Below are 25,968 nucleotides of genomic sequence, written 5' to 3'. Positions count from 1 at the left end.
CAACTAGCACATCCATATATCCCTAGCTTTTATACAACTATACTAATAGATTACTACTTCTGGTAAAAATGTTAATAAAGCTCAAGCCTTTAATGCAAGAAGCAGTATAGTGTCAATGAGTTACAAACGTCAAAGGAATTATTGGTTTCAGAGTAACAGCCGTGTTAGTCTGTATTCGCAAAAAGAAAAGGAGTACTTGTGGCACCTTAGAGACTAACCAATTTATTTGAGCATAAGCTTTCATGAGCTACAGCTCACTTCATCGGATGCATACAGTGGAAAATTATTATGTACCCTTCCTACAAACAAAAAAATGCCAGGCCAGTTAATGTATACATTAATTTAATACTACCTAAAATGTCTTCAATCTCACCTATGGTAAAAAGAGATTAAATCTAACAATGCATTACCAAAGAAAGTCTCTCACACAACATTCTATATAAAGAAACATGTTTTTACCAGGTTAGAGGTAGGTTGCAAGACAATTAATTTACAATTCAGAGTAATAAAAGACTATTTTGAAGTGTCAACAAAGTTTAGATTTGCATGGCTCTTTACTTTGATTGTTTCAAATATCTGGAGAACAGAATGATTACTTTCTTATTCTGAAAAAAATCATTATCTTATTACATTTTTAAAATTAGAGTTGAGCTAGCTAAGGATATCTGCAACTTCTAATTCTACTACGAAGAAAGGTTCACGTATTAATCAAAGTAATGCCAATTTCAAATATCTCCACTCAATTTCTCACTGATGAGTCACAGTCAGGATAAGTCTCTGGTTTAGTCATGCTAACTTGCATCCATCATAAACCTCTCTGCTTCCTATATTCTAAATCAAACAAAGGGTATTATTGTAGTCATTCTGAATGCAAGGCCAGGTGACATTCTCATGAAACTTTTAACTATAAAGTTACTACTTTGGAATTGCTTTAAAAACATTTCATCATTTTTTTTTTTAAAAGTGCAATGTATAAAATTAAGACAAATGTTTTACCTTCACACTTAACATGTGCCATTTGCATTGCAATGCAAAGCTATTTCAGGAATATGCAGGTAATAACTCAGCCACTAGTCAGTGCTGCCCATGTCCCACTGCTTTGAGGCAAACCTTTCTTGCAATAAATATTATATATTAGACTCAGAACAGTTTTATACGTTTCCATCCATCTATTTGCTATGGAGATGTACAATAGTTGGACTGTATTGCCTTCTCTCCATATCTTCCACTTGGAACCCACTTTGTCGGGGTGAAAGTAACTTAAAGGACTTACTGGTACCCCGGAGTCCTGAGCAGGGAGGTGGGTCCTCAACCAGAAGGTGGTGGGACCTTTAAATCCCCAGGCCCTTTAACTTGAGATTTAAAGGGCCCAGGCTCCTGCTGCGGTAGCGACGGTTGGGAGCCCTGGGCCCTTTAAATCACCACCGGAGCCCCATGGTAGCGGTACCTGCGGCGACAGCTGGGAGCCCCGGGGCTTGGGCAGCGATTTAAAGGGCCTGGGGCTCCAGGCCACTGCTGCTACCCTGGGGCTCTGGCAGCGGGGCTCTGGTGGCGATTTAAAGGGCCCGGAGCTCCGTCTGCTGCCAGCAACCCGGGCCCTTTAAATAGCCGGCCAAGGAAGCTGCCCACTGCTGGTACAGTCAGTTGTGTACTGGCTCTTGCCAGTAAGCCGTACCGGACCATACCAGCTTACTTTCACCTCTGCACTTCATCCACAGCAGAGGTTTAAGAGAATTTTCACTATGCGATTATGTGTCCTCAGGCATATCTAAATATTAAGGTGATTAGACATTTTTGATACTTGGGCTGAGAGAATTGAGAGGTTTAGGAACATAGCAATTGCCATGTATCAGATCTGAGGTATATCTAGTCCAGTATCAGCTACTTCAGGGGAAAGTGCAAGAACTGCAGAATAGGGAGACATGGGATAATTTGCCCCCATCAATAGCTCTCGCCCTGGTTTCTAATAGTTACAGGTTGGCTTAAACCTTGAATCATGAGGTTTAATATCTCTTCCAATATTTATACCTAATTATGATAACTCAGGATTTTCTTGATATCCATACAAATGTTCAATCTCTTTTTGAATCTTGATAGACTCTTAGCACCACCAACTTCCTGTGGCAGTGAGTTCCATAGTCTAATTACACATTGTGTAAAGATTTGACTCCACCTGACGGCATGGGGCATGACCTTCGATAAGCATCAGTGTTATAACAAGGTTGATTAATGCACCTTCCTAGACAATGGAATATTACATATTTTTTCATGTATGTGCACAGTTTGTTTTTCTGGGAAACAGCAGCTCATACTAAGAAATATCTAGTCTATAAGCCGCAGGTTTTGGCAAACCTGGGGAAGCCTAGGCCCTTGTGCCCCTGTTAAATCCAGATTAACAACCCAATTGTCCAACCCTTAGCATATGGGTGAAACAACCTTATTTTCACACACACACACACACACTAATTTGAATCCAGTGGGACTATTCACAAGTGGTTGTCCATGTCAGTAAGTGCTCCACAAAAATCAGGCTCTAAGTAAAATTACACTATATGGATGAACGTGTGGATTTTTATTGCAAATGGAGGTGTAACAATGTATTGTCAGTTGTTCCAGACAGATTTTGATGACAAATAGCCAGTTCTTTAAAAGGTACTTAGGTGCCTGCTGGAGCTGACAGATTTCAATGAATGTTTGGCATCTCATAGCTTTCGAAAATCCCATTATGCATGTTGCTGTGATAATATTCTGAGATTAAGTACATATTAACATATTGCTTATCACAAGGCAAATTAAGTAAAATTAAGAAAAACAAAATTTTTAACAAATTTTAGAAAAGTTCACACAGTCTAGTAGACTGATTAGCTGAATATATTCACTAGAAAACAGACTCATCTCATAAAATATACCTATTCATAGCCATGCAAAAAGAGGAAGGCTAGTCTAGTGGTTAGGGTGCCAGCCTGGATCTCAGGAGTGCCAGGTTCAATCCTTTACTCTTCCACAGACTTCCTGTGCAACTCATTTAGTCTGTCTCATAGACTCAAAGGCCAGAAGGGACTATTGTGTTCATCTAGTCTGACCTCTGGCACACTGCAGGCCACAGAACCTCACCACCCACTCCTGTAACAGACCCCTCACTTCTGGCTGAGTTACTGAAGACCTCAGATCTTGATTTAAAGACTTCAAGTTACAGACAATCCACCATTTACTCTAATTTAAACCTGCAAGTGACTCATGCCTCAGCCATTCCACCCTAGGGGAAAACTCCAACCCAACCCCAAATATGGTGATCAGTTAGATCAGTTAGAGTATGTGGGCAAGACCCACCAGGCAGATGCCTGGGAAAGAATTCTCTGTAGTAGCTCAGAGCCCTCCCCATCTAGTGTCCCATCTCCAGCAGTTGGGGATTTCTGCTACTGGTAATTGCCAATGGGTCACATGCCATCGTAGGCAGTCCCATCATTCCATCCCCTCCATAAACATATCCAGCTCAGTCTTGAAGCCAGTTAGGTTTTTTGCCTCCACTTCTCCCCTTGGAAGGTTGTTCCAGAACTTCATGCCTCTGATAGTCTGTGCTTGGGTCTCCCATCTGTAATACTGGATTAATAGTACATCCCTACCTGACAGGGTTGTTGCTAGGGTAAATATATTCTAGATTGTGAGGTGCTCAGATGCTAGGGTAATGGGTTCCATGATACAATATGCATATGCAATTTGTGTTCAATATACACCAGAATAAGTGATACTTCTCAAAAGGCAGCACTAATGCTCAAAAGAACAAATTTAATAGAATCATAGACTATCAGGGTTGGAAGGGACCTCAGGAGGTCATCTAGTCCAACCCCCTGCTCAAAGCAGGACCAATCCCCAACTAAATCATCCCAGCCAGGGCTTTGTCAAGCCTGATCTTAAAAACCTCAAAGGAAGGTGTCAAGGTTCCTTCCCCACTCTGAACTCTAGAGTACAGATGTGGAGACCTGCATGAAAAAAACCCTAAGCTTATTTTTACCAGCTTAGGTTAAAACTTCCCCAAGGTACAAACTATTTTACCTTTTGCCCCTGGACTTTATTACTGCCACCACCAAGCGTCTAACAAATATAACAGGGAAAGAGCCCACTTAGAAACGTCTTTTCCCCCCAAAATCCCCCAAAGCCCTACACCCCCTTTCCTGGGGAAGGCTTGATAAAAAATCCTCACCAATTTGCAGAGGTGAACACAGACCCAAACCCTGGGATCTTAAGAATAATGAAAAAGCAATCAGGTTCTTAAAAGAAGAATTTGAATTGAAGAAAAAGTAAAGGAATCACCTCTGTAAAATCAGGATGGTAAATACCTTACAGGGTAATCAGATTCAAAACATAGAGAATCCCTCTAGGCAAAACCTTAAGTTACAAAAAGACACAAAAGCAGGAATATACATTCCATTCAGCACAACTTATTTTATCAGCCATTTAAACAAAACAGAATCTAACGCATATCTAACTAGATTGCTTATTAACCCTTTACAGGAGTCCTGACCTGCATTCCCGCTCTGGTCCCAGCAAAAACATCACACAGACAGAGAGAACGCTTCCCCTCTCCCGCCCCGGCTTTGAAAGTATCTTGTCTCCTCATTGGTCATTTTGGTCAGGTGTCAGCGAGGTTGTCTTAGCTTCTTAACCTTTTACAGGTGAAAGGGTTTCTCCTCTGGCCTGGAGGGATTTAAAGGTGTTTACCCTTCTCTTTATATTTATGACAGAAGGAGATTCCACCACCTCCCTAGGTAACGCATTCCAGTGTTTCACCACCCTCCTAGTGAAAAAATTTTTCCTAATATCCAACCTAAACCTCCCCCACTGCATCTTGAGACCATTACTCCTCGTTATGTCACCTGCTACCACTGAGAACAGTCTAGATCCATCCTCTTTGGAACCCCCTTTCAGGTAGTTGAAAGCAGCTATCAAATCCCCCCTCATTCTTCTCTTCGGCAGACTAAACAATCCCACTTCCCTCAGCCTCTCCTCGTAAGTCATGTGTTCCAGTCCCCTAATCATTTTTGTTGCCCTCCACTGGACGCTTTCCAATTTTTTCACATCTTCTTGTAGTGTGGGGCCCAAAGCTGGACACAATACTCCAGATAAGACCTCACCAATGTCAAATAGAGGGGAACGATCATGTCCCTCGATCTGCTGGCAATGCCCTTACTTATACAGCCCAAAATGCCATTGGCCTTCTTGGCAACAAGGACACACTGTTGACTCATATCCAGCTTCTCGTCCACTGTATCCCCTAGGTCTTTTTCTGCAGAACTGCTGCCTAGCCATTCGGTCTCTAGTCTGTAGCAGTGCATGGGATTCTTCCGTCCTAAGTGCAGGACTCCGCACTTGTCCTTGTTGAACCTCATCAGATTTCTTTTGGCCCAATCCTCTAATTTGTCTAGGTCCCTCTGTATCCTATCCCTACCCTCCAGCATATCTACCTCTCCTCTCAGTTTAGTGTCATCTGCAAACTTGCTGAGAGTGCAATCCACACCATCCTCCAGATCATTAATGAAGATATTGAACAAAACCGGCCCCAGGACCAACCCTTGGGGCACTCCGCTTGATACCGGCTGCCAGCTAGACATGGAGCCATTGATCACTACCGGTTGAGCCCGACAATCTAGCCAGCTTTCTACCCACCTTATAGTCCATTCATCCAGCCCATACTTCCTTAACTTGCTGGCAATTTCAGATGACAGTACAGCATTATGTACTACAAGTTTCAGGAGTACAAAAGGCACAAAGGAAAGAAAGCCACTTCTGCTATTAAAGGCCAATTAAGTTGTTAATGTTTAGCAGTTATTGTTTGTGACCCCTACTAACACAGAGAGCTATTTAAGAAAAAAAAAACCTATGTTCTAACTCGAAGAAAGTGTAACTTAGGCTATTATATAATCATATATGTAATTCAGAATGATAATGTACTCTTCTCTGGAATTATGTTCCATAATGTCTTTCATTGGCTCATCTCTCAATCACTGGTTTTCTCTGCCTGTTTACGTAATCAGACAAAGAGCCCCATGGGAAGCTCATGGAGAGATCGTTCCCTCACCAACCTGGTGCACAGGGGGACTGCAGAGTCTGCACCATCCTTCAGGAAAGTAATTTGCTCCTCTCCCTCCTTCTCCCTCACCCCCCTTACCTGCCCACGTGGCCTGCATCAATCTTCAAGCTGATGTAGAGAGGCAACTGGGCCCTGGATCCACTTTCTCCCTACCCCTCCATGCCTTGGGCAGAGGGTGCTGTTCCTACGTTCCCTGGAGCACAAGGACTTCAATTGTGACAGGCTCTGACACAGGCCTAAAAGGGGGGGTGGGAAGATTCCTTGCTCTTTGATTTAATTCTGTGCAGCCAGACAGGATAATACCACACAGGTAAGCTGAAATCACAGGTTATTTATATACACATATATACACACACCCATACAGAACTCCCTCATTGTCCACACTGATAAATTTCATTCACTAAAAGTGGGATAAATGTTGACCACCATAAATCTAATTCTGCATTCTGTTCAAATGAAATGAACCTTTCATTAAGAAAGGGAGAATATCATTCAGGGCTTGATCCAGCTCCTATTGAAATCAATGGCTAAACTCATTGGGCTGGATTCTCTGGGAAGAACTTCCTTATTCTCCACAATATCCTTTATGGCCCTATGACATACAGCGTTAAGGTTGTGCATCCCTTACTTCTTTGAACTAGCATGAGGTCATTCCAGACTCCATGTACTAACTACAATCTAAATCAGACTAACTCAGGGGTGGGCAAACTTTTTGGCCCGAGGGCCACATCAGGGTGCGAAACTGTAGGGAAGGCCAGGTAGGGAAGGCTGTGCCTCCCCAAACAGCCTGGCCCCTGCCCCCTATCTGCCCCCTCCCACTTCCCGTGTTCTGACTGCTCCCCTCAGAACACCCGACCCATCCAACCCCCCTTGCTCCTTGTCCCCTGACCGCCCCCTTTTAGGACCCCCGGCCCCAAAACACCCCCCTGGATGCCACCCTCTATCCAACGCCCCCGACGCCTATCCATACCCCTGCTCCCTGACAGGCCCCCCCGGGTCTTCCATGCCCTATCCAATCCTCCCTATTCCCCGTCTACTGCCTACCCCCCCCCATAACCTCCGCCTCATCCAACTGCCCCCTGCTCCCTGTCTGCCCCCAGGACCCCCTGCCCCTTATCCAACCCCCCCACCCCACCATGCCGCTCAGAGCAGCAGGAGCTCGCAGCCCCGCTGCTCAAACAGAGCCAGTCGCGCTGCCCACGCGGTGGCGTGACTGTGGGGGGAGGGGCCTGGGGCTAGCCTCCCTGGCCAGGAGCTCAAGGGCCAGGCAGGACAGTCCCGTGGGCCGGATGTGGCCTGTGGGCCGTAGTGCCCACCTCTGGACTATCTAAACACTGTTAGTAAACTAGTTGCCAAGACCATAGTTAGTGATATTCTGTATCCATGAATAATTTGTGTTCCTTTATATTATCTAATTTCAAACCAGTTAAGTTGATTTTTTTTAAAACGAGTAGTCCAAATCTAAATCAAAACATTAAATGAGCTGTTCTTAACTGTTAACTTTTACACGTCTCCCCACCATGTTTTAAAGTTACAACTTTGTCTGTAAAAACATAACATACCAAAATCCACAAGTTTAACTCCTCCTTCAGTGGTCAATAGGATATTATTTCCTTTTACATCACGGTGGATGGTTTTGTTTTCATGCAAATGCTGAAGCCCCTGAAAAATAAGTTATAAATCCATTCACATTCTGTGTATTAACTTTGCTGATATTTTTGTGCTATGTTTTTTCTCTCTTTCTAAACTTAGTTTCAAAATGAGAACAGCCTCCAAGTCCAAAAATGAACTACCATTTCATTTTCTAATATATGGACACTTACATAGTCAGTGTATTTTGATTCTGATTTCTACTTCTCCTAGCATTTTTGGTACAAACCCTCTAGAAATGCTATTCTTATTCAAAGAACACTGAGTCAACTATCAACCAACAATGTGGGATAAACGGACTTTTAGTGACTTCCTTTTCTGGTAGATAAGTTGTATGATGACAGAAATAAAGAGGCATTATTAATCTTGGTTATATATTGGACCATTAAAACAGAAAAACAAAGAAAAGTTCTAAGGTCTAATAATAGTTTCAGTGCAGAAACTCAAACTCTAATTAAATAGCAAGGATAAAGATATTTTGTTTTGATCAGCTACAGTGATTTTTCTTTTGAGAGATTTCAATTTGTTGTACATTATTTAATTACAAAATAGATGCTGCCCCACAACAAGAGACACAGAACAGTATTTTTGGTATGTTGCACTAGAATCAGGTTATAAATGGCTTTCCCATCCCATCAACATTTTTGAGATATCAAAAAAAAAAAATCATCTCTCCCCCCAATTTGGGGGGAAAGTCAATCTAGAAAATTTTGGCAAACTGAAAATCTGACCTGAAGAAAAAAGAAAACATTTTGTTTTGATAATTTTGAAATCTTTGTTTCAATTTCTACCATTTTTCCAAAACATATTTTTACTATAATTAAGTTAAATTTCACAATAAGTCATTTCAAACAGGAAATCCAAAATTTTTTGTTTAGAAAATGTTGAAACAAAACATTTTGACAATTTCAAAGTATTTTTCTCCCAAGATTTTTTTTAAGTTGAAAAATTTGTGAAAGCCAACCCTTTCCCATAAAGAAGTTCATTTTCAATAAATCAGCATTTTCCAGTGAAAAAAATGTTTATTAAAAAAATCCCTGACCTGTACATCATGCTTTTAAAATGGAATATATATATTCATTTGTTGAAAAAAATTAAGGGCTTTTCTGCGTTGCCCCACAGTTTGGACTACAGGGATATGAACAATAGAGTGCACCAAAGTGCACCCCCCATGTGGATGCTGAGGGTACAAACGCAAAGGTTCCTAGTTCATGGTAAATAGCACTCTTCAAACAGGATTTACAGTAATGTGAACTAGGAGCCTTTAAGTTTGTGCCCTCCGCTTCCACACAGGGGAATTACAGCAGAGCTGTAATTTGATGAACACTGCTATTGCACCCCTGCAGAATCCAAACTGTGGGGCAGTGTAGACAAAGTTTATTCAAAGAATATCTCAGGCTGTCAACTGGACTGTCCATTCATTGACTGTTTTTAATCTTACCATAAGAGCTTCATGTAAAATATAAGCAATTTCAAGTTCGTCCATCCTTTCACCTCTCTTCAAAAATCCTTTCACCAGATCAGTCACAGATCCTCCATTGCATAGCTATAAAAAGATCATGATGGAAATTAAAGGAGAGAAGTGATCATATCGATTCTAGTTTTCAGTAGATTCCATTTTCATACCTACACATGATCCTACTAAGCTGATAACCTAGCAATGAAATGTATTTAGTGCTCATAATATCTACTCAAACAATTGTCTTTACATTTTATACCCAACATTGTTCCCTCTTTCTGCATCTGTCTCCTCTCTTCCTACAAATACACATACAACATCTTATCTCTCTAATTTTTTATCTAGATGTCAACTTTCTTCTGAAGCTAAAATTACTGTCGTGCTTTTAAAGAGACATTTTGTGGAGACATTTTGATAGCTCCTAATGCTCATCAAATGCAAGGGTATCAGTGCTACAGATAATTATGACTTGGATTCTCACGTCTCCTTCAGTACACTTGGCACCACATACACTGTGCAAAATGGATTTAAGACAGCTGGAGACAGCCAGTGGAGAATTTCCCCTGTATAGAGAAATCTGCTGCTGTTTTAGCTGCCATCTACATCAGCTGTCTCCCCAGATGCTGATACAAGAAGAGGAAGCAGTATGTCGGGGCATACTGGGGGGATTACTGGGGCACAGTGGAATGCAGCTCTTCAATGCCTGATCTTCCACCGACATAAGATTCCTCAGGGACATTACCAAGTAACACATGCCTTAGAGATGCAGGGGAGCTGCTACCTTGCACCAGGACCAAGTGGCTCTGGGTTAGGGCTCCATAACCAGCTCCCAACAGCCCCTCTACTACACGGTATCTAAAATGCCATTTGGACCTCAACAATCCGTCTTTATATTTCTTGGACCCTGGAACTAGTTGTACATTGCAGTTATGTCTCCAAAAGAAAAACAATTTAGATGCAGAGAAGCCTAGAAGACAATCTACTTTTCAAAATGTAGGTCTTTTAGTGACTTAGTGTAATGCACAATATGAGCTGATTGATTGAGGCTACAATATTTCACATGTTCACTTTAGTCACTTAAAACTCTTCATTAGGATAAATCCATGGTGTAATTTTTATAATCCAGTCTGCCTGCAGCAATTATGTACATGGGAAGATTTAGTCAGTACTGTCAGCACTTTTAAAACATTCACAATGATGTCAAACTTGCATGTACATTTTCTCTTCCAAAAAGTAGAATACTCTGATAAAACAATGAACTATGTTGTAGGCATTACGCAGTATAGGCTCAGTAGTTTCCCATAATAAAGTGTAAAACGATAAGATTACATGAACATAACATACAGTAGTAATTCCATTTGACTATAGATCCTGTAGCCTATTCAAATCAAGTACACTGGTTTTCAATAAAACCTTTCAACTCAAGAATTGCAGATGTCAGATACCTATCTATTTTATCTATGTTCTTCTGTCCTAAGAACCCTGTGACACCCTGGTGTTTTTTCTAGGCAAAAAATGCACTAATAAAAGATTTGCATCTTAAGGAAGAAACTGTTTGGTTTTTGTTTAAATGGCTGTTTTTAAACACTAACCTCTTTACCTACTGTAATTATTTCTATGTGTACAGTTAATGCAACCAAACACCTAAATGGGCACTACCCAGTATCAAAGTCTTGCTGTAAGAGCTTTCTATATTCAGGTAATATAGGGCTCAACCCTGCAGGGTGCTGACCATTATGGCAACAGTCCTGACAAACATTTAATCCCATCCTTAACTTTAAGAGTGTGTGTTGTTGCATTGAAGTCAACAGAATGAGACTAGTCACATGCTGAAAGTTAAGCATGTGCTTAAGTGCTTTGCTGGATTGGGTTCAGAATCCCCAGCACCTTGAAGGATTGAGCCCAAAAATCTTAAACCTTTATGGCCTCCGTTTTTCACCAGCTTTTCCTTTTTTGGAAGCACTATTAATTTCTCCTGGGCTCCAGGAACCTCTACTTTCACTTTTGTAACACTAATTGTACAGATGGACAGTCAGACCTGATGTAAATGAGAGCAACTTTGTTTAATTCAATGGAGTTGCACTGTTAACACTACATCTGTATTTGGCTCTAAGCGTTAGGTGGCAGAACATTTATTTAATAAATTAAATAAACAAGCTGTTCCTTTATCAAATACTAGACATGGAAGCAAAAACAAACAAAACAAGTTATTTTCTGCTTCTGATAAAGACGTCTCTTTTTTTGTGACAGGTTTCAGAGGAACAGCCGTGTTAGTCTGTATTCGCAAAAAGAAAAGGAGTACTTGTGGCACCTTAGAGACTATACTCCTTTTCTTTTTTTGTGTAGCATGGTCTTGATTGAAAGGGTTGGTTATTTGCCAGTCTTTCTGGTCAAAGAAAATGTTCTCTGATTTGGTCATCTGGTGAGAAATACACTGTTCCACGGGGGGGGGGGGAAGGAATACTCAATACATCTGGAAAAAGAAAAGGAGTACTTGTGGCACCTTAGAGACTAACCAATTTATTTGAGCATAAGCTTTTGTGAGCTACAGCTCACTTCATCGGATGCATACTGTGGAAAGTGTAGAAGATCTTTTTATACACACAAAGCATGAAAAAATACCACCCCACTCTCCTGCTGGTAATAGCATATCTAAAGTGATCACTCTCCTTACAATCTGTATGATAATCAAGTGGGGCCATTTCCAGCACAAATCCAGGTTTTCTCCACCCCCCCAACACAAATCCACTCTCCTGCTGGTAATACCTTTTCTAAAGTGACCACTCTCTTTACAATGTGTATGATAATCAAGGTGCCCCCCCCACCCCAGACGTTCTTGTTAAACCCTGGATTTGTGCTGGAAATGGCCCACCTTGATTATCATACACATTGTAAGGAGAGTGGTCACTTTAGATAAGCTATTACCAGCAGGAGAGTGGGTTTGTGTGTGTGTGCATTGGGGGGGGGGGGGGGGGGGAGAAAACCTGGATTTGTGCTGGAAATGGCCCAACTTGATTATCATACACATTGTAAGGAGAGTGATCACTTTAGATAAGCTATTACCAGCAGGAGAGTGGGGTGGGGGGAGGTATTTTTTCATGCTTTGTGTGGTATAAAAAGATCTTCTACACTTTCCACAGTATGCATCCGATGAAGTGACCTGTAGCTGATGAAAGCTCATGCTCAAATAAATTGGTTAGTCTCTAAGGTGCCACAAGTACTCCTTTTCTTTTTGCGAATACAGACTAACACGGCTGTTACTCTGAAACCTGTCAATACATCTGGGTCAGTCTTTATGTAGTGACGTAAAACTCACATTCAAATAGCTGGGAGATTAGCAGGGTTTTTTAATACTTTCTCAGCTATGCTGCTTCTGTTAACTCTGTTTCATTTCACTTTTCCCATTATAAGTTAACAACTCAGAGGAGGACCAGGTAATATGAAGTAGTGTGCAATTGCAATGATTTTACTATTTGGTGAATCAGGGGACAGCCTGGGAGAATGTAAAAAGGGGCATGTAAACAAGTTTTGAACTGAAATACAGAGTGCACTTGAAGTTCAATGGAAGTTCAATAATGAATCTTAATCTTACTGAGGGAGATTTAATTTTAAGGCTTGAAGATCCAAATGCCTCAATCTTATAACCATTAAATATACGGACATGCAAGCCAAAATTCATTTTGTTTTTCTCTATAACATTTAGACCCTTTTTTCCCGACAGTTGGGATGCAGGAATGCCAAAAGAAAACTGGAGAAGTGTTACAATGTAGGCTGTTGAAAAAGGAAAAATATTATTAAAATACAAGCTAGAAACAGAAAGTGAGATTAGAGGAGACATTTTAGCCACATGCTCTTCTCTGAGCTGGGGGGGGCGGGGTGGGAGGGGAAATCAGGTTAGTATTAACCTTGCTCTATTTTTACACAGCCCACAGAAGACCTCATGGGCAAAATACATCTCCCAATCTCATTTTCTATTTCTATTGCCTATTTTTACTGGCTTAGCAGCTCCTTGCTGCTTTGCCACCATGCTGCTAAGTAGAGATCAAATGGTAGGTGGTTATTTTCCCCCTTGATGAAGCTGTCAAGGTAAACTAGCAATGTTGAATATATATTTATCTTAACTATAAGACAATACTAAGACTCAGATGGGAAAATATTGAATTAAGGTTGCTGTACTACCCAAGTCTACACCTTAATGCCACTTTTTGAACTATGTCCCTGAAAGTCATGATGCCTACAAATGAAATTCACCCATGTCCAAAATTCTGTGCAGACAGCACAAATCTTATCCACCACTTAAGTCTCAATTAAGCCCTTGTTTCAAGGGCTTACGTGGTGCCTATGCCACAAGCTGGTCCTTGCAGAGAAGTAAATTTCAGATGTTAGTGAAGAAATTTTATATGGTCTTTGGCAAGACTTGAACTTCAAATATAGCTTTTAAGTACTGCACAAGGCCTTGGACCCTCTGCCCTGTGGTGAACTTCATCCTATGAGATTCTCTCAATGAAACGAGAAGGTTACTAGCCCTGTGCAGTAACTCAGATTCTTTGAGATGTGTGTCCCTGTGGGTGTGCCACTGTACATGACTGTAGAGCAGTGCCCCTAGTTGTAAATCTAGAGCTTTGGAGTGACATCTACTAAGGAGGATAGGACAGTGCGTCCTAGTAGGGCATCTAATGCCACACAGTAGATGATCACATAATGTTGACTAAAGGTGTTCGTGGATGCCACCTTACAAATGTATCAGTAATTGGTACATTGTTTAGAAAGGCTATCGAGGTGGACACTGAGTGAGTGGAATGCATCCGAGTTCCAGCTGGGGGTTGAAGTTTGGGTCATTGGTAGTAAAGGTGTATGCAGTCCAAGATCCATTTTGACACGTGTTTGGATATGGCCGATCCCTGCGATCTTTCAGCAACAGAGAGGAAGAAGCGTGGCTACTGTCTGAATGATTTAGTTCTGTTGAGATAAAAAGTTAGTGCTCATCTGACATCCAAGGTGCATAGTGTGGCTTCATGCTGGTTGCCAGGTGGTTTGGGGAAGGAGGAGGGAAGGTGGACAGGTTGGCTTAGATGGAAAGAGGATGGTACCCTGGGTAAGAACTTTGGTTGTGGTCATAACATGACCTTATCTTTGTAAGAGACAGTGTACCTTCTGTACACAACAGAACCTATTTTTGCTACCTGTCAGGTGGATATGATGGTGACGAGAAACGCCGTTTTCATGGATAGGTTCACTGAGGGCTGTTGAGACAGTGCAAAACTAGGCTAGGATCACAAGGTGGAGTAAAGTCGCATATTTTGGGGTAAAGGTTTTGTAGGTGCTTAAGGAATATTTTTGCTATTCGGAGGGTAAGTATCAAATGATCTTCTATCTTGGAGTGGAATGCAGTAATGGCAGCCAGAGGTACATGAAAGGAGCTTGTAAATAGCTCTGATCTCTTAAATTCTAGAATTATAGAATTATAACATTCATAAACCAGTCGGAGAACACTTCAATCTCTCTGGTCACGCAATTACAGACATGAAGGTCGCTATCTTAAAACAAAAAAACTTCAAATCCAGACTCCAGAGAGAAACTGCTGAATTAGAATTCATTTGCAAATTGGATACTATTAATTTAGGCTTAAATAGAGACTGGGAGTGGCTAAGTCATTATGCAAGGTAGCCTATTTCCCCTTGTTTTTTCCTATCCCCTCCCCTCCCCCCCCAGACGTTCTGGTTAAACTTGGATTTATGCTGGAAATGGCCCACCTTGATTATCATACACATTGTAAGGAGGGTGGTCACTTTAGATAAGCTATTACCAGCAGGAGAGTGGGTTTGTGTGTGTGTGGGGGGGGAGAAAACCTGGATTTGTGCTGGAAATGGCCCACCTTGATTATCATACACATTGTAAAGAGAGTGGTCACTTTGGATGGGCTATTACCAGCAGGAGAGTGAGTTGTGGGTGGGGGGGGGGGGCAGAGGGTGAGAAAACCTGGATTTGTGCTGGAAATGGCCCAACTTGATTTTCATAGACATTGTAAGGAGAGTGGTCACTTTGGATAAGCTATTACCAGCAGGAGAGTGGGGTGGGAGGAGGTATTGTTTCATGGTCTCTGTGTATATAATGTCTTCTGCAGTTTCCACAGTATGCATCCGATGAAGTGAGCTGTAGCTGACGAAAGCTCATGCTCAAATAAATTGGTTAGTCTCTAAGGTGCCACAAGTACTCCTTTTCTTTTTGTAAATTCTAGAATGTAATCCAGAATGAGTGGAAAAGGAGCGCTCATTGCTGAGACATGTTTGGTGTCACACCAAGTCTGGAATCTTTTCTATTTATGCACATTAGCATAGCAAGTTGTTGAACATTTTCTATTTAAAAGAATCTCTTACCTTTTCTGAACAGGTCATCTCTGTATCCTGGAACCACGAAGGGCCATGCCTTCATATGGAGGAGTTCTAGATTTGGATGGAGAATTTTGCCTATGTCCTGTGAGAGGAATATTGATTCAACTGCAGGGTGACTGATGGACTGACCACCATGTATACAAGGTAAGGATACATATCTGGCATGGCCATGTTGGGACTGAGAATGACTGGCTCATTCCACCTGCCCCTGGTGAAGCACTTTGAATAGTAAGGGAAAGGGTGGAAAGGCATAAAGGAGAGATGCATCTGATATAACGAGGAATGAATCTCCCAGACCTGCTCTTGAGCAGAATTGTGGGCATTTGGCTCTTTTGGGTGTGGCAAACAGATCTATGTTTGGGAATTCCCTGTGGCTGAGTATGTGTTCTCGGGCTGATGTGTCCAAATCCTGCTCATGGTCTTGTGAGAACTGCCTGCTCAGTGAACCTACGGTGGTGTTCTGGTGTCCAGGTAGGTATGTGGCAGAGGTGTTGCCACACTGAATACACTAGTTCCACATAAGAATGGCCCTAATTAGCCACACCAAAGGTCCATCTAGCCCAGTATCCTGCCTTCCGACGGTGGTCAATGCCAGGCGCCCCACAGGGTATGAACAGAACAGTAATCATCAAGTGATCCATCCTGTGTCACCCATTCCCAGCTTCTGGCAAACAGAGGCTAGGGACACCATCGCTGCCCATCCTGGCTAATAGCCATTGATAGACCTACCCTCCATTAACTTATCTAGTTTTTTTGAACCCTGTTATAGTCTTGGCCTTCACAACATCCTCTGGCAAAGAGTTCCACAGACTGACTGTGTTGTGTGAAAAAAATACTTCCTTTTATTGGTTTAGCCTCACACTTTCTATGCCCCTCCTAGACTAAGCTTTTCATAGCATGGATTGTCAATGGTCTTGTACAGTCACAAACATGCTGTCAGTATTTGGCAGACAAGAGTAATCCAATCATGATACAATTCAGGTAGCATAGTCTAGAAGCAGGAATCAGTTAAGGGACACTATCTTTGAGCTGTTGCTGTCTACAGACTGTTCTTGCTTGATTAGCTCCGACTTCTGACATAGTGAGCAGCTTTCAAAGGGCTCTTCCTAAAAAGAGGGGAGAGGTCCTTCAGGAGTCCTAAAGTGACCTTCCCAATTCTGGTCGGCTGTGCACCATTATCACGATTTCTGTAATTGTGTGCCAGCTGTCCTTTAGACCAGAGTTCCAAGCAGGCCACTGCCAGACTTTGTCCACTAACCCAAACTACAAAACTGCAAGTGCACTTTGGTTAAGAGAGAAGTTATTGAACAGTTGTTTTTTTTTAAAACAGAATTTTAGTGCTTCTGTGCATAGCGATTGGGACCTTGCTCTCCCTTGTCTGTTAATATAAGACATGCAGGCGATGTTGTCCATCATTACTCTTATGGTCTTTTGTTTGACTATTGGTAGAAAGTGTAGGTATGCATTGCAGACTGCATGTAATTCCATGTAATTTGATGTGTAATGCGGACTCCGGTGAGAACCACTTTCCTTGCACTGTGTGGGTCTGTAGATGAGCTCCCCAAACAAGTAGGGAGGTGTTGGTTGTCAGTATCAAGGATAGTGGTGGTTGGAGGAAGGAAACTCCCATGCAGACATTTTGGGATTGTTTACACCAGTCTAATGAGTCCTTGACCTTGAGTGGGAACAAACGAAGTTACTTTCAGGCTGTGCCTGTGGGGTACATACACTGTTCATAGCCATCCCTGGAGACAGATCAATGTGGCTGCTGCCATATGACTGAGCAACTGTAGATAAGTTCTGGTGGAGATCTGTGGGCTGGTTCTCATGGTGGAGATGAGACTGATTCTTGCAGAAAGTCTGTGAGCAGTGAGGAGGCTCTGTCAGGCACCAATAAACTCCAGACATTGGACTGGTTTCAGTGTAGATTTTTGCATGTTTATCTGGAGGCTGAGTTTCAAGAAAAGGTCCATTGTTGTTCTTACAGCTTCGAATGTGTTGACTCTGGACAGAGCCTTGAGTAGGCAGTTGTCTAGGTATGGGAACATTATATTATCATCTACAGAGGTACACCACCACTGCATGGACTTTGGAAAATACTCTGGGCACTGTAGAGAGGCCAAAGGGTCGTACCTTGTACTGGTAATGGTCGGACCTCAGGACAAATTTGAGGAATTGCCTGTGGAAAGGGTATATGGTGATATGGAAGTACATGTCTTTGAGGTCGAGGGCCGAGAACGAGTCCCTCTGTTTCATTGTCAGGATTATTGTTAATAACATGACCATTTTGAATCATTGTAGTTTGACAACTTTGTTGAGGTTCCTCAAGTCTATGATAGGTGTCCACCTGCCGGACTTCTTTTGGATTAGAAAAAAATGGGAGTAAAAACTTTTCCCTCTGTGTTGGAATGGGACCAGTTCTATGGCTTCCAGTTGCTGAAGATGGTTTATTTTTTCTCACAGATGCTGTTCACGGGAAGGGTCCCTGAAGAGGGACTGGAAAGGGAGAGGTGGGTAGATGAGAGAGAGAGAAACAGAATTGAATACCTATTTCTGGCAATTTCTTAACACCCGCTTGTTGGGGGTGATTTGTCACCATATCTGATAGAAGGGGGTCAAATGGTCGCCAAACTGACGTAGTAATCTGGATGGTTGTGGCATCTGGACCAGTGGGAGTCATCTCACAACTTTGTTGTTGTTTGAAGGTGGATGGGTGAGGTGTAGTTGCCTGCGTTGATGTATGTCTGCATTTGGGAGGAGGTCTCTCTCACCTGCATTGTGGATCATAATGCCATTAAGGGGTGAAATGAGGAGGTTGAGATTTTGGGATAGGCTGATATCAACCCTGTCTTCTCTTTGGTGCTGGCGTATAGATGATGAGTAAATGCAGAGTAGCTCTGGAATCCTTCAATGAATGAAGGGATTCAATGTGCTTGGCAAATACTTTAGGTCCTTCAAATGGCAGATCTTCCACAGTAGTCTGCAGCTCCTTGGGGAACCCTGCAGTGATGAGACCTGTCTTATTACCACAGAATTTGCGATGAATTGGGCCACCATATCCACGGTATCCAGTGAGGCATGTAGTGCTGTATGTGCCAGAAGTTCTCCTTCCATCATCAGTGCCTGGAACTGGGCATTTTTTGTCCCCTGGGAGATGTTGACTGAATTCAGTGACTTTCAAATAGTTCATATGTTTGTATTTGGCTAGAAGTGCCTCGTAATTAGTAATGTGAAACTAGAGAGTAGGTGTGGAATATGCCTTGTGACTGAAGAGATCTGGTCTCTTCCAGTCCCTGTCATATGGGATTGCCCTGGAGTGGCGTTGTCATCCTTGTCACATTGTCATGTACTGCATTGACCGCAAGGGAGTTGGGAATAGGATGGGAAAAGAATTCCATGCCCTTTGCAGGGACATAGTACTTTGTCTGCTCGCTTATAGGGAGGTGGTATTGATGCTGGGGTCTGCCAGATTACCTTGGCTGGGTCCAACAAGGCCTCATTGATTGGGAGTGCTATCTTTGCCAATGTGGAGATGTGGTGGTGAAACATCTTCCTCCATTTCTTCCTCGTGTTCTTCTAACAAATCTGGCTCTAGGTCGGGAGGCCTAGAGACCGATGAGGATGAAGAGTGTATTTGTGCCTGTCTTTGATCTCGGGGTGGTTTGGGAAAGCGTGACCTATACGTGGCCCAAGGGTCCCAACAGTACCCATGGGGGGGAATTGGTATATGGGGTTGCATCCATGGGGGTCCATATCAGGGACCTGGCTTGCTTCTGGTCTCTGATATCAAGGATGGTAGTATGATTCTCTGTGTAGCCCTTGATATAATGGTGCGGTGCCAGGTGAAATGGAGTACTTCTCCTTCTCCTCACTGGAGAAGGGTGGTGCAGTCCTTGGTGATGAAAGAGAGTGGTGTGGTAGGAGTTGTGTCTCCAGGGGAGAGGTGTGCACTGTGGAGAGCTTGGTATGGAGAGTGGAGACTCTGGGTTGTCAGCGACAATCAGGTCTCTTGGGTATCAGAACTCTTGCGGTACCAGCAGGAGCATCATTGGTATCAGTGGTTGTCCAGAGATTGTGGATATTTCCGGTCCCGAAGGTGGAGTGCATTCTGTTGAACAACCAGTAGATGGCACTGAGGGCCATGTACGTGCTGGGGGCTTGGTTGGTGCTGACATACTCAAAGTAGTTTGTTTAGTTGAAGCGGTCAGTGCCGATTTCGAGATCCTTGAAGTATCCTTCTTGGTCCCGAGTGACTGTGTTCCCTTGTCCACTTAGGGTCCTTGGACCTCTCCATATCGCCAGTACCAGAGGTGCCCAGATGGTTATAGGAGCTTGGTCTCACTCCTGAAGATGTTGAAGCTACCGATCTCACAGGGGATGCCTTTCTTCGGGGCAGCTCCTTACTGGGTGAGCTTGGAACCTTTTCTTCTAAACTGGGCGGGAGAGCGTAGATTTTCTCTTAGTAATGGATGGCAAGTGGGAGTCAGCCAATGACCATGGGGACGTTGACCGCCGCGGAGGAGAGGTATCAGGGTCAGGCTCTGAAGCTGGTCACAGTGAGCTCTCCATTAGTAAAAGTTTTACTCTCAATTCACAGTCCTTTCTGAACCAAGCCTTCAATTTGAGGCAGTGGGTGCACTTTTGTGATACATGCCACTCACCCAAACAGAGTATGCACTGTGAATGACTGTCGCTCACCGGGATGGCCTCATGACAGGAGAGGAACCTCTTAAAGCTGGGGATCCGGGCATAACTCCAAGTAGGGAGAACTTCCCAGTAGGGAAGGGTGTAAAAGAGAAAGCCTGCACTAATTAATTATGGACTGCACCCTTTCCGATTAGGGCTATTCCACAGGCAAAAGCCTAGCTTTGGCATCCTCTGACCAGAATTATTTGTTTTGAATTTTAGCTTCAGTTGAGTTAACTGGAATTTTTGCATGACAAGAAATCATGAAGGCAGCGGAGCTAAATGAAAATAGAAAGCTCTTTGATAACAGTGAAGTATCTATAGAAGTGAGGCAATGCGAATTATCATTCTGTTACAAGGTGGCCCACTGTGAAGTCTCATGGCCAGAACGTTAATTAGCTCATGTCACTATTGTACAGTGTTCTTCTGTAAAAGCTTATTGGAATTTTTGTTGAAAGCTATTATGGTTTAAGGGAAAAAAGAAATGTATGAAGATATGAAGATACTGTAGAAGCTAAAGGCATGATCCTGCATGGTACTGAGTGCTCTCAACCCCCACTGACCTCACAGGATCTAGCCCCCTATGCATTAGTATTGCCTGCTAGAGCTAGGGTTGCCAACTTTCTAATCACACAAAACCAAACACCCTTGGCCCACCCCCTTCCCTGAGGACCCGCCCCTGCCCTGAGGACCCGTCCCTGCCCTGCCCCTTCTGAGGCCCCACCCCCATTCACTCCATTCCCCCCTTCCATTGTCGCTTGATCTCCCCCATCCTCACTCACTTGCTCATTTTCACCAGGCTGGGGCAGAGAGTTGGGGTGCAGTAGGGGGTGCAGTGCTGGGGCCAAAGGGCTTGGAGTGTGGGAGGCGACTCCAGGCTGAGGTGAGGGTTGGGATATGGGAGAGGGTACGGGATCTGGGCTGGGGTAGAAATGAAGGGTTCAAGATGCAGAAGGGGGCTCTGGGCTAGGGCAGGGGGTTGGGGTGCAGGAGCAGGTGAAGAGTCTGGCTGAGGATGTAGGCTCTGGGGTGGGGCAGGATGAGAAGTTTGAGGTGCAGAAAGGGGCTCTGGGGTGGGGCCGAGAGGTTCCGAGTGTGGGAGGGGGCTCTGGGCTGAGGGTTGGGGTATGGGAGGGGGTGAGGGCTCTGGTAGGGGTGCAGGCTCTTGGATGGGGCCGGTGATAAGGGGTTTGGTCTGTAAGAAGAGCTGCAGGGTGCGGGCTCCAGGAGGAAATCTGGGTGCAGGAGAGGGCTCAGGGCTCGGGTGGTGGTTTGGGGCTTGGGCTCCAGGCAGCGCTTACTTCAAGTGGTTCCCAAGAAGAGGCCTGCATGTCCCTCCAGCTCCTAGGAGGAGGCGCGGCCAGGCCAGTTTGTATACTGCTGCCGCCGCCAGGCACCGCTGACACCTCCACCACCCCCACTCCCATTGGCTGCGGTTCAGGGCCAATAGGAGCTGTGGAGCTGGTCCTCGGGGCGGGGGCAGTGTGCTGAGCCCCTGTTGCCTCCCCTAAGCCTAGGAGCCAGAGGGATATACTGGCTGCTTTCTGAGAGCTGCGCAGAGCCAGGTAGGGAGCCTGCCAGCCCCACGCCAACCAGACTTTTAACAGCCTAGTCAGCGGTGCTGACCCAGGCCTCCAGGTTCCCTTTTCGACCGGGTGTTCCAGTCAAAAACTGGACACCCAGCAAGCCTAAGTGAAGTTGGAACTGGTCTCTTCAATAAGGAAACAGCAATTAAAGGCCCTTGTTTCAGGGGAAAGGGGGGGTGGGGGGAAGCATGGATTTTCTTACACAAGTTTCAACTAGCCGGTAATCGTGGGGGGGGGGGAAGGAAGTGAGAGGGAAGAAACAGTAGCTGTTGCTGTCTCAATTTCCCAACTCATGTAAGAGAAAAATGTAGACAGAACTGGTTTTCAGTCCAGTTCCCAGTGGATGGTGTCCTCCCTATGGCTGATTTGTCAGAGGTTTCTGCCTCTCAGAATGAGGTACAAATGGGACCAAAAGGAAGGGTCTTGGGGTCTCCACTCCCCCAGTCACCTACTGGGCAGACAAGGAAGGAATATACAGAAGAGCAAAGCATAACTGAGCTGCTGGTGTGCAGACCTGTCTTATGCAATAGATTTATAAAATGACATTTGAGTCCAACACGTGAAATGTCAATTTAAATTGCAAGCACAAAGTCTTCCAGCTAATCTTGCATGTTTTACTCATCATTCATCTGACACAGATGACATTTCTATGCACCTGACTATTAGCAAGACATACATATTGTTCTCAAGCCAGATAACGAAGGATTCAACATTAGCTTTGTTTCTGAAAATTTAGAGTACCTGAAAGTTTAGTAGATTAAACAGATAATATTCCTACATTAATATGCCCAACTACTTGAGATTTGTGCTCCGGAACTGAACTGTCAACTAATATCCCTGAGCTCATCAAGATGCCATCATCCTATTTCAACAGCTTTGTTGATGAATACTTGGGCAAACACACATTATCTTGATCAACTATAGAGCTTATATGATCTTGAAAATTGGTTTGGCACTTCAGTTACAGGGGACATGTGTGTTATAAGGACACAGATTGTAGCCTACACACAGTCTTGACTTGCCACAACATTATCATGCACCAAAGTGATGAGACCAGCCCAGCCACTCATCTCTGGTTTCCTAGCTCTTATAGTTGTTCAAGAATCAAAACTATGTTTCTCTCTTTCATTGTGATCAACATGCAGCATATAAGTATCTTCAGCCCCTTCACTGGCCCTATCTTATTTCTAGCATTGAATTTGATAAAAACAAAGGACCCTGTGTTGGTGCAACTTTGTTTTCAGCTGTGTCCCCAGGATATACTGACTGCGGTTCATGATGAACTTCATTTCCATTGGTAATGTGCCATTTTCTTATTACTAACGGTCTCATTGATGAATACCATCCCAGTTATAGTAGCAAATATTGACCGTGAATACTTCTAGGTTTAACACCTTGCCAAGACTGATAGTAACTTCTGCAGACAGAGCTGTGTCAGCAGCTTCAATATTCAATAGTGCCGACTGTAGCCCCCAAATAACACCTCCCTTCTCCCAGGGAGTGACTTCAGACTACTTCCCTGCAGCCCCCTTTCTGCTCCCAGCTTCCTGTCTCTATACAGAATCATAGAATATCAGGGTTGGAAGGGACCTTAGGAGGCATCTAGTCCAACCCCCTGCTCAAAGCAGGACCAATCCCCAGTTTTTGCCCCAGATCCCTCAAGGATTGAACTCACAATCCTGGGTTTAGCAGGCCAATGCTCAAACCACTGAGCTATCCCTCTCCAATGATTAAACCCTGCCCAGCTCGTTCTTCCTCACCTGGGCTCCCTTGTTATTTAGTCAGGAGATTGCTTAAGCCCCCTGATTCCCCATAGCTGTTTCTGATTAATTGGTTACCCTTTCTTAGGATACAAATGTGGGGTGAACACTACATCACAGCATCTTTCCTCAAATTTGATTTAGTTTTGATGGTCTGAGGCAATATTGCATGTATGTTGTGCTCCTTTATATCAACTAAAGTCTTTAGGGCAGTTTAGACAGAACCTTATGGGTGTTCGTTTATCTTTTTCTATATTGCCTTTTAAATTTTATTTGACTTGACAAGATGTCTGGAGAGAGGAAAAGTTTTTCCTTTGTCATCATGGAAGATGCACAGTGGTTCTGCAGTTCTGGCCTCTAACCTCCAATGAATATGTTTTTTAGCTGAGTTTAGGGGTTTTGTTTATTTTGGGTTACTAATTAAGATCATGAGTAACAACTGTTGTTTATTAAATCAGGTGTGAGTAGCATCCACAGAATAAAGGAACAAAATATTTCTGAAGACACCCTTCCCTTACATAATACAGTGTCAAGTTTAAGAGCACCACTCTCTCATACAGTTTTGGCAACAGCGTCTTTCTCTCATATGAAAGCATTGTAGTAAGCCCAATAGTACTGAGCTGCCAAAACAGTTAAGTATTTGCTGAGAGAGAGTCTCCAGTTATCTACTATGTTGACCATGGCTGAGTGAATAATTTGCAACAAGTAATTTGTTCAATTATTTAACCTCTTTCTGATCCACACAATGTATAATAAATAATAATAATAAAAATAATTAATAAATAATAAAATATGAAAGACATCCCATAAAGTAGTAGCAATGTAGTTTGCATAAATGTAAACTAACACTGATGCACCTAGAAATTTGAACACCTTTCATCATAACTTGGACAGATGGATTAGTGGGATTGTATAATGTCTAAAAATGGACTACCACAAATCTAAACCCTCCACAGTGATGTCCTTTAAAGTACATCAAAATACCTATTTCAGAGGTCATCAGATAGCTCAAGGTACTTAAACATTTAGATAGTAACAAAGATAATTCATTTGCTCTAAACAGTGATACAATATAAATGACATATCACATTACTGTTCAGAGACAGATGATCATAAAATAACAGTCTATAAATGACATCTACTCCACCTACAGCTTCACCATTAGCAGATTCCACATCTAGAAATAAATTTTGAGACAAACAGCCTTTTATAGATGCCTTCTTCCAAAACATCAAGGCCTATGAATAAATCCATTTCATAGAGGGCAGAAATGTTTTAAATTGATTGCACATTTCCAATCCAGCAGACTTGCTAATAAACTATATAACATTTGGCTTCAAACCAAAACTAATCTACAGATGGACATATAGATCCTTTCTGGTATTCATACACTCTCCCAACACGGCTTGGATCTTAATTTCCTTTAAAATAAAATCATTCAAAAAGTCAAAGTGCTGTACAATACTGAGTAGGTGAGGGACCTTTATTTTTTCTCCTCTGCCAACAGGGCCCTCACCTTTAAAGATATCAAACACAATATTTATCAGCAACCAACTATCAGATCTGCAACATAGAAGTTTCCATTTACACCAGCTGAGGATCTGTTCCCAGGAACCAAGGTTCCTGCCAAAAGTGAAGTTTCTAAAATCTACTGCCAAAGTACTGGTACTGTTCAAAAATAAAAGTGGCAAAATTGTTTTATGAAAAAAAAAAACGTATTTTTCCCGCTTATTTCATTCTCAGAAACAGCTGAGCTATATGAGCTGAAACATTCGGGGGGAAAATGGTCTCCCAGTCTAAGAACAAAAGAACCAGTTATCACCCTGAAAGATAAATGACTGAAGACGTTTTAAGCAACTAAATCTGACTTTAGAATAGAAAAACTAGAGGCATTGCTACACCTATAATCCACCACATACACAGAAGGATATCCGTATAATAAATTGCATAGCTATAAGACAAATACACTTAGCATATGCCTTTGACTGCCTTTTCTGCTTTCTGCCCAGTAATCCATCCCCTGAAACATAGTCACCCCTTGAAAGCAACTTCAAATATTTGCCTTTTAAAAAATATCAGCCTGCCATAGAGCTATTTCCACCTTTCTTCCCCTCTATTAGAGACTGGACAATGGACAGTCAGGCCTAGTGGGTGGAGCAAGAGCTAGGAAGCAGATCCAAACCCATGTCAGGAGTCAGAGCCAGAACCAGGAAGTAATAGTGAAGCCAAGGGTCAGAGCTGGGATCAGGAACCAGTAGCCACATCAAGGGTCAGAGTTGGGGACCAGGGTCGGGGTGAGGAAGCCAGAACCAGGAGCAAGGTGAGGAAGCAGGAACTAGCAAGATCT

At 43.0% G+C, this 25,968-nt stretch overlaps 1 protein-coding gene across 1 annotated transcript in view; it reads right to left on the bottom strand.

Moving 5' to 3' along the window:
- The window catches only part of MYO3A (myosin IIIA), a 194,088-nt gene that overhangs the window by 121,940 nt on the left and 46,180 nt on the right, over window positions 1-25,968 (bottom strand). Inside the window, exons 3-4 of the mRNA XM_073334312.2 lie at window positions 9,180-9,284; window positions 7,651-7,750 (exon numbers count right to left, since the gene is read on the bottom strand). Of these exons, the coding sequence (XP_073190413.2) occupies window positions 7,651-7,750; window positions 9,180-9,284 (205 nt within the window). The remainder of the gene's footprint in view (window positions 1-7,650; window positions 7,751-9,179; window positions 9,285-25,968) is intronic.

This window comes from Lepidochelys kempii, chromosome 2, assembly GCF_965140285.1.
Source record: "Lepidochelys kempii isolate rLepKem1 chromosome 2, rLepKem1.hap1, whole genome shotgun sequence".
NCBI classification, from domain to species: Eukaryota; Metazoa; Chordata; order Testudines; family Cheloniidae; genus Lepidochelys; species Lepidochelys kempii.
The sequence above is the reverse complement of the archived record's forward strand: the minus strand, read 5'-3'. Positions and strand labels throughout refer to the sequence as shown.